Source organism: Rhinatrema bivittatum, chromosome 8 (genome assembly GCF_901001135.1).
Source record: "Rhinatrema bivittatum chromosome 8, aRhiBiv1.1, whole genome shotgun sequence".
In the NCBI taxonomy this organism is placed as follows: Eukaryota; Metazoa; Chordata; class Amphibia; order Gymnophiona; family Rhinatrematidae; genus Rhinatrema; species Rhinatrema bivittatum.
Genome location: NC_042622.1, coordinates 169638181 through 169656320, shown reverse-complemented (window position 1 = coordinate 169656320; position 18140 = coordinate 169638181). Strand labels below are relative to the sequence as shown.

The window sequence follows — 18140 nt, the reverse complement described above, 5'->3', positions numbered from 1 at the left end:
GAGGAAGAGGAGTGGGGTTCGGATGCATTTTCGGCCCCGGGGCGGTGCTGGAGCGTCCGCCTCAGCGCCAAGTAAGGCGAGCAGGAAGCGCCCCCCCCCCCCCCGGGATCTCCTCTCACCTCGTTTATGGGTTCTCGGTTTGGGGCTCGGGCACAGCGCCTTTAGCTGCCAGCTCTTGGTGACCTTGGGGCTGAGAATGCTTGCGACCTGGAAAGCCTCTTCAGAGCCATTTGTTTGTGACCTGAAGCAACGTTGCTTCAGGATGTTAGATGTGAAAAAGTAGAGTCTGAACCAGGGGCAACTCTGCAATTTTATACTGAAACTTCAAAATACATAGTCTCTCTCATTTGCAAAATCACTAAATTCTCATGACTGCACCGGTTCACATATTACTGGATCATATAGATCATGTGGAATTTTCATTTTTAATAAAGGAAAAGTAAGGAGATATTCAATTAGGAATTGCCTTCTTGACAAATCAAAATTTAATGATTGGTTGTTACCTCTCAAAACATAATATCTACATCTTCGTTTTCAGTTTTTATTTTCCTTAGAAATTTCAATAAAAAATCGGTTCTAAATTACTTTATTGTAATAAACAGGAGAAAAATCAATGAAAAAGTAATTTTTCCACTGGGGTGGGGCTTTTTTCTTGTTGTTGTTGTTGTAGCATTGAAATTCGCAGGGAAAATAAAATAACTGAAAATGAAGGGTCCCTATTGAAATAATAGTTAAAATCCAAACCAAGTAAAATGTAAACAAAATAGATTTACAATTCTTTAGATAACCTCTTTATTGGCCTCTCTGTAGCAAAATGAAAATTTCTTGTCCATTGCCATTCCTTTTGTTTTGGTCTTTATTTTCCACTACTGACCTTACTGGAGTCCGTGTAATATATATAAGAATATTGATGTAGGATGTACAAAAGCTGTAAGATAGAATTGTTTTAAGCTGGTCAAGCTTTTGTGTGCTGTCTTTCCTCCTAGATGTGGTGATAATGCCAGACAAGTTATCTAAATGGAATAATTTGATTAAATAGTTGCTGCAGCATATGGTGAATGAAGAAAACATTAGAGAGGCAACTGACAACCATTGGAATAATGTTATTGTCTCTTACAAAAGGCTTCATTCTATTTCCAGGTAACTTGCAGGCATATTTTAATATTGTGAATAGGTGGGTTGGTTGGATTTTATGATTGGGGTTGTGTGGGAGATGGAGATATTTTTTTGTCTTTTAAACAATTGTACTTCACTTTGGTATGTAATCAAATTTTACAAAAATAAAATTAATTCAAAGGCATGCCAGAAATTGGATTATGACTTGTCTCCAACAAATGACCCACGTTTTGTTTTCCTAAACCCCTAAATCTCAAAACATTTTTTTTCTTTGAATGTCTTCAGGTATTTGAGCACAGAATTCTTACCTGGACACCTTATGTCAAAGATATGTTGTCAATACAAAGTAATGATTGAAAACATTTAGATGTAGGGTATTAGGTGATTCAAGGGGCTTAGCACAGTATCTCAGAAATTTTCACCTCTAGAGCTTTGGTTCAAATCATACTCAAGTCAGTGGTGACCATAGTGTGGAAGCTGTGAAATGAATTGGTGGTATAATTTCAATTCCCAATTTACAGTGCCTGTGTCGCTGCTGGGGAAAAGTCAGAAGAGAGAACACAGCTTGTAGGATTATAACTCCCTCTCTCCTAGAGAGAGAGCCCTCCAAAACAGGGCTGAGGCACATTGGCATGGAGTGTGAGGGAAGCATGTGTTGCTGCTGCTGCCCATCCTGTACCTGTTTTGGGTTGGGGTTAGCCTGGAATGGAAGCTTGCACTTCCGCGGCTGTTCATCCTGTACCTGCTCTGTGATGGGGCAGTGCGAGTGAGAGGGCAGCTTGTGCTGCTGCTCACCCTGGACCAGTTCTGTGATGGGGGGAGTGCGTTTGTGCGAGTGAGAGGGCAGCTTGTGCTGCTGCTCATCCTGGACCTGTTCTGTGATGGGGGAGTGCGTTTGTGCGAGTGAGAGGGCAGCTTGTGCTGCTGCTCACCCTGGACCTGTTCTCTGATGGGGGAGTGCGTTTGTGCGAGTGAGAGGGCAGCTTGTGCTGCTGCTCATCCTGGTCCTGTTCTCTGATGGGGGAGTGCGTTTGTGCGAGTGAGAGGGAAGCTTGTGCTGCTGCTCATCCTGGACCTGTAACACAGGTACTCGAGACCAGTCGTCCAGGCAAGCACTCGAACTTCACTCCCCCCCTTTATACAAAATACACAATACAACAGTATGGGATAACAAATAAGGCCGCAGTTTATTGAATCTAACCCGAGCCTTAAGTTAACATAATTCCAAAACAACTCCCCCACCTCCACCTCCTCCGCCGCACGCCATTCTTCACTTACCACCACGGCCCAATGGTAAGCAGCTTGGAGCTTCCCCCCCCCCTCGCCTACCCCGCCACGTCGGCAGCGAGGGTAAGCTTGCGGCCTGAGCATCGGCCCCCCCCCTTTGCTCTTTAGGCCTTCTCGTGCAGTAGCCCCAAACTGCACGAGCATTACCCCCCCCCCCCCCCTCCACCGTGTCCTTCACAATTCCAAATAATACAAACCAAATATGGCTCGGGTTTCACTCGCTTCGCCGCCGGATTCCCAACTGCCCGTTCCCTGCTAGCCCTACTCTCTTCTTTCCCCGTTGACCAATAGCAGCGCAGCAATTCAAATGGCTGCACTGCCATTGGTCCGTTCTACCTCCTGCCCCCTCCCCCTTTCCCCCCTCCCTTCTGCCGCCTTCCTCCTGCTCGACCCCGCGTTATTATCGGCGCCCCCGGGACTAGCCTGGTTCGCCTCCAGTTCTGTGATGGGGCAGTGCGTTTGTGCGAGTGAGAGGGCAGCTTGTGCTGCTGCTCACCCTGGACCTGTTCTGTGATGGGGCAGTGCGTTTGTGCGAGTGAGAGGGCAACTTGTGCTGCTGCTCACCCTGGACCTGTTCTGTGATGGGGCAGTGCGTTTGTGCGAGTGAGAGGGCAGCTTGTGCTGCTGCTCATCCTGGACCTGTTCTGTGATAGGGCAGTGCGTTTGTGCGAGTGAGAGGGCACCTTGTGCTGCTGCCTCACCCTGGACCTGTTCTGTGATGGGGCAGTGCGTTTGTGCGAGTGAGAGGGCAGCTTGTGCTGCTGCTCACCCTGGACCTGTTCTGTGATGGGGCAGTGCGTTTGTGCGAGTGAGAGGGCAGCTTGTGCTGCTGCTCATCCTGGACCTGTTCTCTGATGGGGCGTGCGTTTGTGCGAGTGAGAGGGCAGCTTGTGCTGCTGCTCACCCTGGACCTGTTCTGTGATGGGGCGTGCGTTTGTGCGAGTGAGAGGGCAGCTTGTGCTGCTGCTCACCCTGGACCTGTTCTGTGATAGGGCAGTGCGTTTGTGCGAGTGAGAGGGCACCTTGTGCTGCTGCTCACCCTGGACCTGTTCTGTGATGGGGCAGTGCGTTTGTGCGAGTGAGAGGGCAGCTTGTGCTGCTGCTCACCCTGGACCTGTTCTGTGATGGGGCAGTGCGTTTGTGCGAGTGAGAGGGCAGATTGTGCTGCTGCTCATCCTGGACCTGTTCTCTGATGGGGCGTGCGTTTGTGCGAGTGAGAGGGCAGCTTGTGCTGCTGCTCACCCTGGACCTGTTCTGTGATGGGGCAGTGCGTTTGTGCGAGTGAGAGGGCAGCTTGTGCTGCTGCTCACCCTGGACCTGTTCTGTGATGGGGCAGTGCGTTTGTGCGAGTGAGAGGGCAGCTTGTGCTGCTGCTCACCCTGGACCTGTTCTGTGATGGGGGCAGTGCGTTTGTGCGAGTGAGAGGGCAGCTTGTGCTGCTGCTCACCCTGGACCTGTTCTGTGATGGGGCAGTGCGTTTGTGCGAGTGAGAGGGCAGCTTGTGCTGCTGCTCACCCTGGACCTGTTCTATGATGGGGCAGTTCGTTTGTGCGAGTGAGAGGGCAGCTTGTGCTGCTGCTCACCCTGGACCTGTTCTGTGATGGGGCAGTGCGTTTGTGCGAGTGAGAGGGCAGCTTGTGCTGCTGCTCACCCTGGACCTGTTCTGTGATGGGGCAGTGCGTTTGTGCGAGTGAGAGGGCAGCTTGTGCTGCAGCTCATCCTGCACCTGTTCTGTGATGGGGCAGTATTTGGGGTGGGGGAAGGTGGTAGGAAGCTTGCACTGACTCTAACTCTGTTGTGGGTGTCAGCTAGCAGAGCTACAGCATGGAGGACTTTCATTTCCGATGCTGTCAAGTTGGCATTTTTCATAAGTACTAAATGCACTATTAAACTGAAAAATAGAAAAACCACTACATCATTGAGGTAGAAATGGAGTTAAACTGGTGAAAGAATATCTAAGAAGTCTTGTCCTGTGCTGCTTCCTTTTTGGCTAGCAGTTTCCTAGAAGGTGGTACAGAGAGCTTTTCTGAAATGAAGCACTGATGAGAAAGCAGGCTTTTGTTTACTGTTTGTAGGGGGGGGGGGAGGGGAAGCTTTTTATTGTCCTCTAGTTAGTTAATTCCTCTCTTTCAATACTATTGACCAGGAATACATATCCAAACTTTATTCACAGCTTGATTTCCTTATAATCTTCACTATCTGCCCTAGTGCAGTATTTGCGTTCAGGTGTGACTCTTTTAAACTTATTTACTGAACTGTCAAGCCAGTCCTTGTGCATCCATAATTCTGAATTACTCCACCACAGTAAGCCTGGAGCGATGTTCAATGTCTGTATATCTAAAATACAGGGAAATATACACAAGAAATGTGCTGATGTAGCTTTTTCCAGTAAATGAACACCTAGGTAAAACTTGATTTGGTGTCTCTCCATTTTTTTGCTAGAGGCATTTTATGATAAATTGGGCCTTTAGTTATCAGGATTGCTGACAGTTTGAGACGTGCTTTGGACACTCAAAGTTGAGGATTTCGCTTCCACTTTGCAGCCAGCTGTATCAGCCTTTTAAGGCTTTTCCTGATTGAGGTCTCTCCCATTAAAGTTTGTCTCTGTCAGTGGGACAGCCCGTTTTTGAACTAATTTATATTTCCTCACGTTTTCCACTAAATATGTCGCGTTGCAAATTACAGTGCTGTAAAATCTAGAAAGTTTTCCCTTTGCACAGCTCTGCATGAGGTATGGGTGGTGCTAGGCCACATCAGTCTCTGACTAGGAAAGTAAATAATAAGATTATGGACCTGATTTTCCCCATAGGCAGAAATGGGCCCTTGGTGATTTAAAAACCGTTTCCTGGCAGATGATTGTCAGGGGCTTTTTTCATGCTTTATAGTGTTTTGCTGTGATCTAGGAGGTTTGACTGAAAGACACTTCTTTTTTTTTTTTTTGGTCTTGAAATTTGTGACATTCTTGAATGATTGACTCTTATCTGGGTTATCATAAACTGCTTGCATGTGAATTATCTGGATCACCCAGTGTGTCATTTACACAGCATCAAGGATGATTTGTGTTTTAGAAATCTAATCATTGTGATTGTGCAAAGGTTCTTATAGGTTTCAGCAGTCCTTCTTTGGTTTATTTGAGGATTTACATTATGTATGTGTTCATGCTTATGAGGAAGACCAGCCTGTCTACTTAATTCCATGTATAGATCACTTCCTTAGTTTGTATGTAAGAGAAACCAGTAAATGAGGTAGTAGAAGTTAGCATGTGGCACATTTTAAAACTAATCGGAGAAAGTTCTTTTTTACTCAGTGCACAATTAAACTCTGGAATTTGTTGCCAGAGGATGTGGTTAGTGCAGTTAGTGTAGCTGTGTTAAAAAAGGATTGGATAAGTTCTTGGACGAGAAATCCATTACCTGCTATTAATTAAGTTGACTTAGAAAATAACCACTGCTCTTACTAGCAACGGTAACATGGAATAGACTTAGTTTTTGGGTACTTGCCAGGTCCTTGTGGCCTGGATTAGCCACTGTTGGAAACAGGATGCTGGGCTTGATGGACCCTTGGTCTGACCCAGTATGGCATGTTCTTAGAAGCAGACAGGAGTATTGGCACTTTGCACTACCAGGAAAAATGGGGGTTTGTAGATCCCCTTTATTCGGAATGCATCCTCATTCCCCCCCCCCCCCCCCCCCCCCCCCCCCGCTCACCTGGGACACACAGGCTACTACTGCACTGCTCACTCAGTTACCTGAGTGCTTGTCTTTGGCATTTGGTCTCCTGTTTTACTTCGGACACCACAGCCTGGAAAGAACTCCAAATCTTATTAGCCCAGGCTAGTTAATTGTACTGTTGGACAATTCTTAGTCAAGTGCTTGTCCACCAGCACAATAAAGGTAGCTGTGTTGTTACATCGGTGGTGAACAGCAGTGTCTTTCATAGGGTGAGGTGACGCGGGCCAGAGAAGCAGAAGTTGAGGACAAAGTGCATTTCTTGTGCTGCTGCTTAATTTTTCTGTGGAGAATTCTAGCAGTGACGGGAGAAAGGTCAGTGGACATAACTCCTCTTCAGATCCCATCTCCTCAATGCATGAACCTAGGGGCTTGGCCCAGTGCTCAAGCAGATTCTCAGAGCATTCACACACACTTGCACCTTCCATACTTACAGTTCATAGACTTTTTTTTTGTTTTTGTTTATAGTACTTATGAAACAAGAGAGCAGCGCTATAAAAGACTGAAAATTTACCTCTTAGCCATTATACTTTAGTCAGCTGTTCTGAGCTGAATTGAAAGATGTTGCAAGGCAAGAAAGTATGTCTACAGCTGCATTTTTGGTGTACTCTTCTGAAACTGGTTTTATATTTGTCACTTGGACTACATAGCAGTAAAGGTCAGCATACAATTGTAAGTGCTATCTTTTTGTTGGGCTGAGTTAATGCATTTGTGACTAGGATTTGCGAGGTGTACATCCACCCTTCATCTCTGCACAGCACTGACTTGATAAGGGAGCAGAGCGCTGGAAAGCAGGTCACAAATGTATTAAGTTGGCCCAGTAACAGGTCTCGCCTACAAGGTCGTCGGCTGACCTTTTTCCTTTCAGCGTGGATTAACTCAGCAACCACACCACTTTTGCTCAGTTGGATATTAAACCTAATGTAACTGACAGTGACTGCTGAAGTCACTGTCAAAATGGCTTCTAAATTTGATGTCCCATTATATGTAGGACAGAATTCTTAGAAAAGGGAGGGTTCTGAAGTTGGCATGGTACTGAGGATCGGCAGAGCAGCTTCTCTGATGCAGGCTGGGAGAGCTTGGTAACGGGGCCATCCTGGCGCCTGACATTTCTGGCACAAGGCCAGTAGCTGCTCTTGAGAAGCAGTGACATGGCGGCAAATATTTGTCCCACACAAGGTTGACAGACTGAATGTGCAAATACTTTTCTGGTTAAATGACAGAATTTTGCATACTATTTTTGTGTCAACTTGCGACTCTGCATATGATGTAAAGTTGGGAGGCTTTGTTTATTAGGGATTTGGTATAGTAGTGTCCTCCCATATTGCAGTAAATTTGATTGTGGTCTTTTTCTGACACCTCTGTGCCAGGAGCTGCTGCACAGATCAGGTTAACGTAGCTTATTATGTACATTTTTTGAACTATCAGTTTACCTGCTCCTTGGCTCTGTTGCATTATCTTTTATCTTATTTCTAGACCTTTTTTTTTTTTTTTTAATTCAAATATATTTTTACACTTTTTTAAAAATTAAAAGTGTACCTAAAGAAGAACAATTATCTCTCATGCCTATATATTCCAGGGGGCTGTTATATTATCTACAGGGCCAGGTGTATTAAGGGATTTCTCTCACTCTGAGCCTGAGGAATGCATGCTTCACTTGATTTGTAGAAATATGGACTTGAGTACAATGGAGAGATAATAATGGTCATGTTGTCCTGCCCTGAGAAATGCTGGGATCGGAGGCGAGTCACCATTATTGCATCATGCCAGCATAAAAAAAAAAAACTTCTGCAAATCAGATTATTGCAGCAACACAGGTGACTAAAGGTCTTTGGTGTTTTTCTTTGTGTCTAAATATACAAGAATTGAGTCAAGATAAAGGAATCAGGAGAAGATTTTTTTTTCTTTTTCATTTTGCACTTCTGCATAACTGAAAACATGCTGCAATTTCATTTAATCTGAGTATTTTCATTGAAGTTTGAAATATTGCATATACTGGATTCAGAAACTTCGGAAGTTGCTTATAGTGCCTTCCTGAATTCAATGCAACAAAGACTTCTTCACTTCCGGGTTTTAAATGATTCACTAATGCTTGCAAACATTTTTTTAGTTCCTTGTTCTATCGTGTACTGAGTGGAGTGTTAGTAATTTCAAGGGATGCCCCAGAGAAGAATTTTTTGAATTGCAGCAAATGCTGGTTTTTTTTGTTTTTTGTTTTAATTGTTTCATAAAGTACCTTACCCTTTTTCGTAATGGAGAGGGGAGGGAGAAATAAGTTCAGTAGGGCTCTGGGTTGATGAGCTGGCAGATAGTCGCCACATTCCGTTTGTGATATTAAACGGATTTCATGTAGTGAATAGAATCATGCAGAGAGCTTGGTAAAGCTAGTAAATGTTTCAAACGGGGTGCAGATTTAAGAGTAGATCTTTATTTTGGTAGTTCTCTGATCACATCCTGGTGTGGAGGTTTGCATGCTACTGTTACTCCATCCTCATCTTTCTTTTTCATTTATTAAAATTTATTTATCGCTTAACACAAATGGCCTAAGCAGTGTGCAAAAGAAATAAAACATTCATAATAAAAACATTAAAAATGACATAATGAGATCTTAAGCAGCCACATTACATGGGAGGGTCAGTATCTTCCTGTTGGTCAGTGGAGTGGCCCTGTAGTGAGTGCAAGCAATACATTGCTCTTTCCTCTGTGTACTTTTGTACGTACAGAAAGTGGGGAGAGATGGTTTTAAAGCAGAGCAGTAGAAGTCGTTTTTTCAAAAAATGAAATGGATCATTTATCTCCTCAGTGCTACAATTAAAAATCTGAATGAAACAGTGATAGCTTAATCATCTAGTTTGATTTCTGTATTTGTTGCTTTTATTGTAATTGGCTTTATACAATATATTCTGTAAAGGTGGATTCAAAGAGGTAGAGTTTCAAAGGGTTACGCGTGTAATATACGCACGTAACCCCCGAAAACCTATCCCTGCGCGCACCAAGCCTATTTTGCATAGGCTTGGCGGCGTGCGCAAGCTCCGGGACTCGTGTATGTCTCGGGGCTTTCAAAAACGGGCGGTCCGGGGGTGGGGCTGGGGGGCGGGGCGGCGCTCCTGAGTCCTCCGGCACAGAGGCAGGCGTAAGTCGGCGAAATAAGGTGGGGGGGGGGGGGGGGTGGGTTAGATAGGGAAAGGTGGGAGGGGGGGGAGCTAAAAAAAAAAAAAAAAAAGTTCCCTCCAAGGCCGCTCCGATTTTGGAGTGGCCTTGGATGGAACGGAGAAAGCCATCGGGGCTCCCCTTGGGCTCGGCGTGTGCACCCCCTTGCGCGTGCTGACCCTGGATTTTATAACATGCGCGTGACAGTGTGCGCATGTTATAAAATTGGGTGTACATTTGTGTGTGCCGGGTAGCGCGCACAAATGTACCCCGCGCACGTAGGATTTAAAATCGGCCCCACAGTCTCTTAAACTTGAATTATTTATTAAAAAAAAAAGTTTCTTTTCTGGTATTGTTTTCAGCACATACTCCTTCCTATTTGGGCACAGTTCCTCGTTTTTTTTTTTTTTTTTTAGTAGGGTACAGAAAATTTTGAATTGCCGTAAAATTTAGAGTAACAGAGTGGTAAGCGTGCGATATCTGACTGCAGGCTCTAAATGTGACACTTTGATCCCATAGTAAAGAAGAATCATTACTTTATTTCTGTTGTGCAGCAAATTGTAATTGGATTGCAGAGCAGGAATTTTTCTAAGGCACTTCTAGACATGTACAATGCTGTAGGTGCCTGTAAGAGATGGGAGCTTTCAAACGAGAACCAATGAGAAATCTATTTATTATAGAGAGGTAGTTAAGATTGAAAAACAGCCCCAAAAAGGTGACTGTTTAGGCTGGATTTGAATATGGCCAGAGGAGGAGCATGATGCACTGGCTCAGGAAGTCTGTTCTAGGCGTATGGCTCAGTAAAGTGGAATATGTGGAGTTTGTGATGGAGAAAAGTACAGATACTGTTAAGAATGACTTGCTGAAAATGTAGATGAGGAGCTGCAGAGTGAATGCATCTGTAGTTGAGGACCCGTCTGAAATGTATGCGGATGAGGAGCCAATAGAGCAGCTACATGTTTGTAGTGATTCTGAGGCAGACAAGTCGTGCAGTCAGATTTTGAATTAGATTGTATCGGAGAAAGTTCAGCAAAGAGTAAGCTTTAGTAGCCTAAGCAGGAGGTGATGTCAGTGAGAGACAGGGCAGGGCATTACTGCCACACTCTTCTGGGTGCCAGAAAGTAGGTTTTGTTTACATCATTGCATTAAAGGTCAAGGAATATTTGGCCCAAATTCAGTATCAGAATATCCTGTGATGTTTGAGTCCGTGCTGACGATGGCAGTAAACATTCAGGTCTTGAAGGGGCCCTGGCATGGCAAAGCCTTTGTTAATAACTTTTATAAATGCTGGTTGGTTTGGACTAGCTCGTGAGCCTGGCTGGCTTGGTGTTGCTGTGTTCTCTCTCTTGACTCTGCAGAGCCAAGATGTGGGCTTGTGTTTTATCTTTGTTTGCCTTCCTGACTTTGTTTACCCTTAGGGATACGTTTTGGATGTGTAACAGCACAGGATAGCAAAATAATGTTCCAAGCATGAATTGTAAGAATGCTTCCATTTTGTTAATTTACCCTTTCAGAAAGCAGGACTACAGTAAATTAGAAACCTGCAGGGTGACATAACTGAATATGTTAAGAGGTAATAAAATCCTAGCAAATGTAACTCTCTGCATAATAATTTATCAAGGGAGAAATTTTTACATCTTCTGTAAGGAAATTTTATCATCCAAGTTCATCTGTTGTGCTGTTATCTTTCCTGACATCACAGGAGCACCTTTGAATTTTCATAGCCTATATTAATAAAAAAAAAAAAAAGTGTTTTCTGATTTGAAGAACTTGTGAGGGCAGCAGCTTCTGGCACCACACCTGGTGGCTTTCAAGCCCTTATAAAACTGCTTAGCATCCTCTTTGCTAGTTACCTCTGTCCTACTGTTGAGGCCATCATAAAAAGCTTTTCCTGATAATTACTGTATTGCTTGGTAGTGAGATCTGCAGTATATTTCAGGCACACATCTGGTGCCATCGAGCTTTATCAGTGAATTTTTTTTTCTCTCTTCCATCCCTCCCTTTTTTTTCCTCTAGGTGGTTTCCTAGAAACATGATTTCACTCTGGTCTTGATCTCGCAGCTTACTGAGACTCATCAATAATGTCAAGTTCAGGCTATCCTCCTAACCAGGGAGCTTTCAGCATGGAACAGAGCCGGTACCCGACCCACCCAGTCCAGTATGCCTTCTCTAGCACACGACATCAACAGGTATGGTGCATGCTTAGCCAGCCACGTTCCAGTAACTGGGTAATTGTTAACTTCTGCAGGATACCACTGAAAAATGAAAAAGTACTTCTCTGTTAAGCCTTCTAAATTAGAGCATGTAGTTTAGTCACTTAAAAGTGCAGAAGTCTAGCGACACAGATTCAGTCAAGTGAACGCTAAAGATGCAGAGCCTCACAAGTAAACACCAACTTCTGGCTCCCCAGTTTCCCCCTCCCTGTTCTATGTATTTCAGTAAGTTCTCTGTAAACCGATATGATGTACCCACGAATACCGGTATAAAAAAGCTTTTAAATACAAAAAATAAATAAACGAAAGCTTTAGTGTGGTCTGTGGCTGTTTAGACATTTAAACTTTGCAGGCAAGTGAGGCACATAATGTCAAATATATTGAAGTGTGAGCATTGTGTTTCAACGTACATGGTTTACCTCATAGGCAAAAACACAATAATGCGGATATCTGAGAATAACAAACCTGGCATTGACACTGTATTGAACAAATCGATCATTGTTGCAGTATTCAAAGCAAAGGTCCTGTTTGTAACAATCAGCATATAGAGATCTTCATACAGGGCTTGGCCCTCAAGAAGGAGGCTAATTCATTCTAGTTTTGCCATGGGGAAGAGTTTTTCTACCTCTAACTACATATATATACTTCTTTACTAAGCCTATAGTAGAAGCTTAGAATAACCTACCAGCAGAGGTGGTGGAAACCAACACTATGACAAGGACAGTGGTAGCAACAGGATTGAGAGGCGGATTGCGGGGTGGCAGGGCCCACCTCACTGTTGGTTTAATTATGAGAACTTGAATGCTCAGCTACCCAGTTTGGCAGCAGGTGAAAGAGTGATGATGAGAAAAGTAACTTGGGCAAGGAGTAACAGCCTGCAGGTGGTCAGGTCTGTGTGGCTAACAGCTGAGACCTGTACTTAGCCAGCGCAGTGTAGACAAGCTTTCTAAATATTCTCCCTTTCCTTGTACTTTTATCGTAGCCTGCTGAAGATTGCAAGGTTCCCTTTCTTCCTCTCAGGAGTACATTTTGTGTTGCCATCGTTGATACCATTTTGGTAGCCCTTCTCTGTCCTGGCCTTACAAATAGGCAGTATGTACGATAAACAGCAAATCTGGACATAACCAAATGACTGAAGAAAGAGAGGACAATAGTAAAGTAATATGCCCTGATGTAGAAAATAAAGAAGCCCAATGTTATAGCAGGTTAAGGTTTTGTTCCCGAGGAAAGCTTGTATTCTATGAAAACTTCCTCCCTTACCATGTGGGCTGTAGAATGTAACTGGGGATCCTTGTAGTATAATTACAGCAGTCCAGTGTGCCATGCAGGAAAGGGTGGGTACCTGAGGAGCCAAACAAGAATGTTTCTCAGCCTTTTCCCCCTTTGGTAGAGCAGATACTTGTGTAAATAGAGGGATTTTGTGTACTTCTCCCCTTTTTACCTGATGGAAATTGTATTAAAGGCATGTAACTGTTACGTGTCTAATTGTTTTTATGAGTCTTTGCTATGGCATGTGTAACAGCAGAAGCGCACATTAGAGCTGCACTTGTGTCTTGTGTTTAGTAATAGTTATGTCTTTTTAAACATTTTTTCATTTTTTCAAAGCCATCAGCACCACAGTAATACATATCAGGCTTGCAGTTTGCTAATAGCAGATTCCCGGTGACGGATTTTGTAAACAGTTGGCTTTACGATATACAAATACAACATAACTATAATTAACCTTCTTTTTCTTCACTGCTAATACATGTTTCGTTCAAGTATTTAGCTCATCCCCTCCTCTATGTCCAGTAGGGATTCCAGACCTTCTCGTACGTGTCTGCCTGGTCTTGAATCATGTGAGTCAATTTCTCCATTATAGCAATATCCACCCCCTTGGTCTCCCAGCATCTGGTGGGAATACACTTCCACATGTTAGCTGTCAGTCGTGCCACATGTAGAAAATGTCCATCCAACTTCCTATGACCCATCATAGCCCATCCATTGGGCCATATCCCCAGAAGACATAGTCACATCTTCCACTATCTGTTGGCCATAAACTTGTTAAATATACAGTCTGTCATGTCTGACCAGAATACCTGCATCTCTCTGCAGTCCCACCATATATGACTACAAATCCCAACCTATCTGCGTTCTCAACAGCAATAGTTACTTGCATTACTGAATTTTGCAAAAAATTTCTATGTAGCAACTCATATGAACTCTTCCCTTTACAGCATATTGCAGTTTCTTGTCTCTTTCCATATAGCCTTCAAGCACATTTATCAAGCTCTCTAGCTATATCCAGATTCCATTTGTAAGTCGAAGTTCCTCTTTCACAAAGTACATACCTGAGTGTAATATAAAGCACAAACGTGCAGATTTTTTTTTACAACAAAATACTCCCTCAATCTCCTCTCATTCCTCTTAAGAAATCTGCCAACTCTGCCATGGGGGCAGTTCTTTATGCAGCTGTAAATATAATTCTCCTAGTACAAGCAGGAATCTGGGTGACATCATCCGATGGAGCTCAGCACGGTAAACTTTTGTTTCTGGAAACTTTGACTGGCACACTGAGCAGGCCACTATTCGCGCGTCCCTCTTCAGTCTCTTTTTTTTTTTTTTTTTCCCGCGAAGTGTTTGCCTCGCGGTGGTGGAGCTCTGCTCTTTCATTCATTTTTTTTTTCAAAGTTTTTCCATCTTTCTTCGGTGGTCTCTGCGCCGAGTCCCTCTTCCACCAGTCGGTGTCCTTCCTGCGGCGCGGTAGGTTAACATTTTTCCCCTTGTTGCGGTTGCTTCTCGGTGGCCACCAGGTATCAACCGCTCACCGGCTATTTTTCATGGCGGCGTCCAGTTTTCGATGATGCCCCCGGAGCCCGTGGACCATGTCTATTACTGATCCACATAAGGTTTGTATCCTCTGCCTGGGGGGCGTCGCACGACATCTGGGGATGCGCCCTCTGCGATCAAACGACCCCCCCCCAAAGGCTGTTGTGCCCGGCTGGATAAAAAAGCCTTTTGGGCTTAAAAAGTCTGACCCGTCCACTCCGGCATCGGGGGCGTCGATGCCGGGGGGAGCCACTAGATATGCTGTCCCGTTCTGCTCCTCCACTGGGACCCTCTCTCAAGGGGCCGGAGATAGGCCATCTCCGGTGTCCTCACGTTCAAAGGCATTGGGATCTTTGTCCTCCTCGGCGTCAGGGAAAGACCGGGCCGAGCACCGATGGAAGTCCCACAAACATCGGCACTGGTCGCCGTCCTTATACGACACCAGGTCAGGTGAGGCTCCAGCATCTGCTGTTCTGGCACCAAAGCAACCCCGTGAAGAGGAGACATCTGCCTTTATCGGACCCGGGAGTCCCTGGCGTTCCCCACCAATGTCTGTGCTGGGCAGTGAAACCTCCTCGGAGGCTCTGGTGATGCCGCCGCCTCCTCAGTCCATTTTTCTTCAGCAGACATCAAGATGAGTTGGATCGCAGGGTTTAGCTAGCAGTGCTACGAGCCGTGCAGGGTATCGAGCAGCTATCAGCACCGGTTCCCTGTCTGTGCTGTGCAGTGAAACCTCCTCGGAGGCTCTGGTGATGCCGCCGCCTCCTCAGTCCATTTTTCTTCAGCGGACATCAAGATGAGTTGGATCGCAGGGTTTAGCTAGCGGTGCTACGAGCCGTGCAGGGTATCGAGCAGCTATCAGCACCAGTTCCCTTGCTGGTGCCGGAGCCTGCACAGTCTCTTAGCGCCCCTTGCTTGATCGTCCAGACGTCCGTTTGGGTGCACTTCCGACACAGCCGGTGTAACAGTGGCCACCAAATGCCCTCCTGAGCGATTCCTATCATCGGGACCGAGGAGGAGGAAGAATCATTGCGGCCATCGACATCCCTGGGGGTGCTAGTTCTGCTGCCGTGATTCTCCCCCCCCGGCCCGTCTGTGCATGCGCAGAGCACAGTGGATATTGCAGTCTCAGTGGATGCAGGTGACCCAGGACCTCAATGCGCATATTTGCATTGTGCCACCTCTCTCCCTGTCCTGTTAGGAGGACCTGTCTAATCTGGAGCAAGGGGTCCCATTTTAGGTTCCCCACCCCAGGTCTTACTGACCACTGATGTATCCCCCCTGGGTTAGTGGGGCGCATGTGGGCAGCCTCCGTACCCAAGGTCTTGGTCAGTTCAAGAATCTCAATGCCAGATCAACTTCCTGGAGCTTCGGATGATCCGCTACGCTCTTTGGGCATTTTGGGATTGCTTGTCCCACAAAGCAATTCTGATCCAGACAGACAATTTGGTGGCGATATGGTATGTAAACAGGAGGGGGGGGGGGCGGGGGACACTGGTTCCTTCCTCTGTCAAGAGACAGTACAAATATGGGTCTGGGCCCTGTCACAAGGCATGCTTCTTATGAGCAGTGTACCTAGCAGGGACAGAGAATGTGGTTGCGGACTGCCTGAGTCGAGCGTTCTGACCGCCGCACGAGTGGGCGCTGGATCCAACAGTAGCGGACTGGATCTTCCACCTGTGGGGAACCCGGTCGTGGACCTCTTTGCCTTTCCTTGCAACAGCAAAGTGAGCCACTTCTGCTCCTTGTTCAGGACAGATGGACTACCAACCTCGGATGCCTTCGCCCGTCATTGAGACAAGAGTCTTCTGTATGCATATCCTTCGTTTCCGTGAGTATTGAAGACTCTTTTGAAGCACCAGCAGGACAAGGGGTCCATGATCCTGGTGGCTTCCTTTTGGCCAAGACAGCTCTGGTTCCCGCTCCTGTGGGACCTGTCGATCAGAGATCCAGTTTGGGGACCTCCCCTGATCTGATTACTCAGGATCAGGGCAGGCTGCGCCATCTGAACCTCAGGTTGTTAGCTTTGATGGCCTGGGTGTTGAGAGGCAAGTCCTGTGGTCCCTTGACCTCTCTGACGTGCCTCAGGTGCTGGTTGCTTCTAGGAACCCTTCCAGCAGGAAGTCTTACAGACTGAAGTGGAAGAGCTTCTCCATCTGGTGCGAGGGTCATGGCTTGGATCCATTCTCCTGTCACACTTCGAAGCTGCTGGACTATTTGTGGCACCTATCTGAGGCTGGGATGAAAACCAATTTGGTCAGGGTACTCCTGAGTGCCATCAATACTTACCATCAGGGTGTTGCTTGTATGTCCATCTCTGTGCAGCCCTTAGTAGGGCGATTTATGCGGGGTGTGCTTCAGCTGAAGCCTCCCCTCCGGCCTCCCGTTGTGTCCTGGGACCTTAACGTGGTATTGGCGTGGCTCATGCGAGATCCTTTTGCGCCTCTGTGCTCCTGCAATCTGAAGTTCCTCACCTGGAAGGTTCTCTTCCTGGCAGTGGTCACTTTGGCACGGCAATTCAGTGAGCTTAAAGCGCTGGTTATGTATCCGCCCTACACGAAATTGTTTCATGAAAGGGTGGTTTTGTGTACGCATCCTAAGTTCCTGCCTAAGGTGTGACTGATTTTCATATCAATCAGTAAGTCTTTCTGCCCACCTTCTCTCCGAGGCCTTATTCACTCCAGGGCGAACGGGTGCTATACAGCTTGGATTGCAAGAGGGCCTTAGCTTTCTACCTAGAACGCACAGCAGGCCACAGGCAGTCCACACAGCTCTTTATATCTTTTGACAAGAATAGATTGGGAGTTGTGGTGGGCAAGCAAACTCTGTCCAACTGTCTGGCGTATTGTATCTCTTTCTGCTGTGCATCGGCGGGCCTTCGGTTTGGAGGTCGTGTCAAGGCTCATTCTGTAAGAGCTATGGCAGCGTCTGTAGCCCACTTGTGGGAGGTTCTTGTCACCAAAATCTATAGGGCTGTGACGTGGAGTTCCTTATACATGTTCGCTGCCCACTACTGCTTGGACAAGGATGGTCAGCACGACAGTAGCTTCGGCCAATCTGTCCTTTGCAGTCTCTTCCAGTCTTAACCCCAACTCTCCCTACCTAGGGCCTATTGTTAGGGTTCAGGCTGCCGCCTCCTATTATCAACAGCACTGTAGTCTCTTGTGCCCATTGGCACCCAGTTAGGGGCTGGTGGTCATTGTATGAGGGAGCAGCCTCTAGCGTGGTATTCACCCACATGTGAGGACTACCATTCTGTTTGTCCTAGGAGAAAGCAGAATTGCTTACCTGTAACAGGTGCACTCCTAGGACAGCAGGATGTTAGTCCTCATATGTGGGATGTTAGGAAAGCTGCCCGCTACCCAGTGTAGTTGGGTTCTCTTGCGTTTTGTTGTTTTATGTTTTCGCTTGTGAATTCTATGTTACGAGACTGAAGAGAAGACCCTGTGTGGATGCGCAGATAATGGAATGCTGGGCATGGTCAGTGTGCCAGTCAAAGTTTCCTATGCCGGGCTCCATCGGATGATGTCACCCTCTTGTGAGGACTAACATGCTGCTGTCCTAGGAGAATACCTGTTACAGGTAAGCAGCTCTGCAACACTTAGTATTGGCTGGAACCCCAAATGCCCCAACAGGTTAGTGATTGTTTGTTTTTCTCTCCCATCCTCCCACAGCTGCCCTAAAAATCTAAAATTTCTGATTTCCCAGTGCCTGATGTCAGGAGAAAATGTGCTTTGAGAGGTGGTTGGATTTTGCACTGTAGAAATTGGATAAGAGTGAGGGTCTTCTATAGCATTTAGTCTCCATCATACCGCCCTCCAAACATGTAACGTATGCG

The 18140-nt window shown here is 46.0% G+C and overlaps 1 protein-coding gene across 17 annotated transcripts in view; it reads left to right on the top strand.

Annotated features, from left to right (window-relative positions):
• The window catches only part of NCOR1 (nuclear receptor corepressor 1), a 372787-nt gene that overhangs the window by 311 nt on the left and 354336 nt on the right, over nucleotides 1–18140 (top strand). For 16 of the 17 annotated variants that reach the window (XM_029611288.1, XM_029611291.1, XM_029611302.1 and 13 more), the window contains exons 2-3: nucleotides 987–1140; nucleotides 11298–11470. In XM_029611288.1, coding sequence (XP_029467148.1) covers nucleotides 11363–11470 — 108 coding nt within the window. In that variant the 5' untranslated portion in view covers nucleotides 987–1140; nucleotides 11298–11362. The remainder of the gene's footprint in view (nucleotides 1–986; nucleotides 1141–11297; nucleotides 11471–18140) is intronic. The other variant, XM_029611285.1, reaches the window with a different exon arrangement.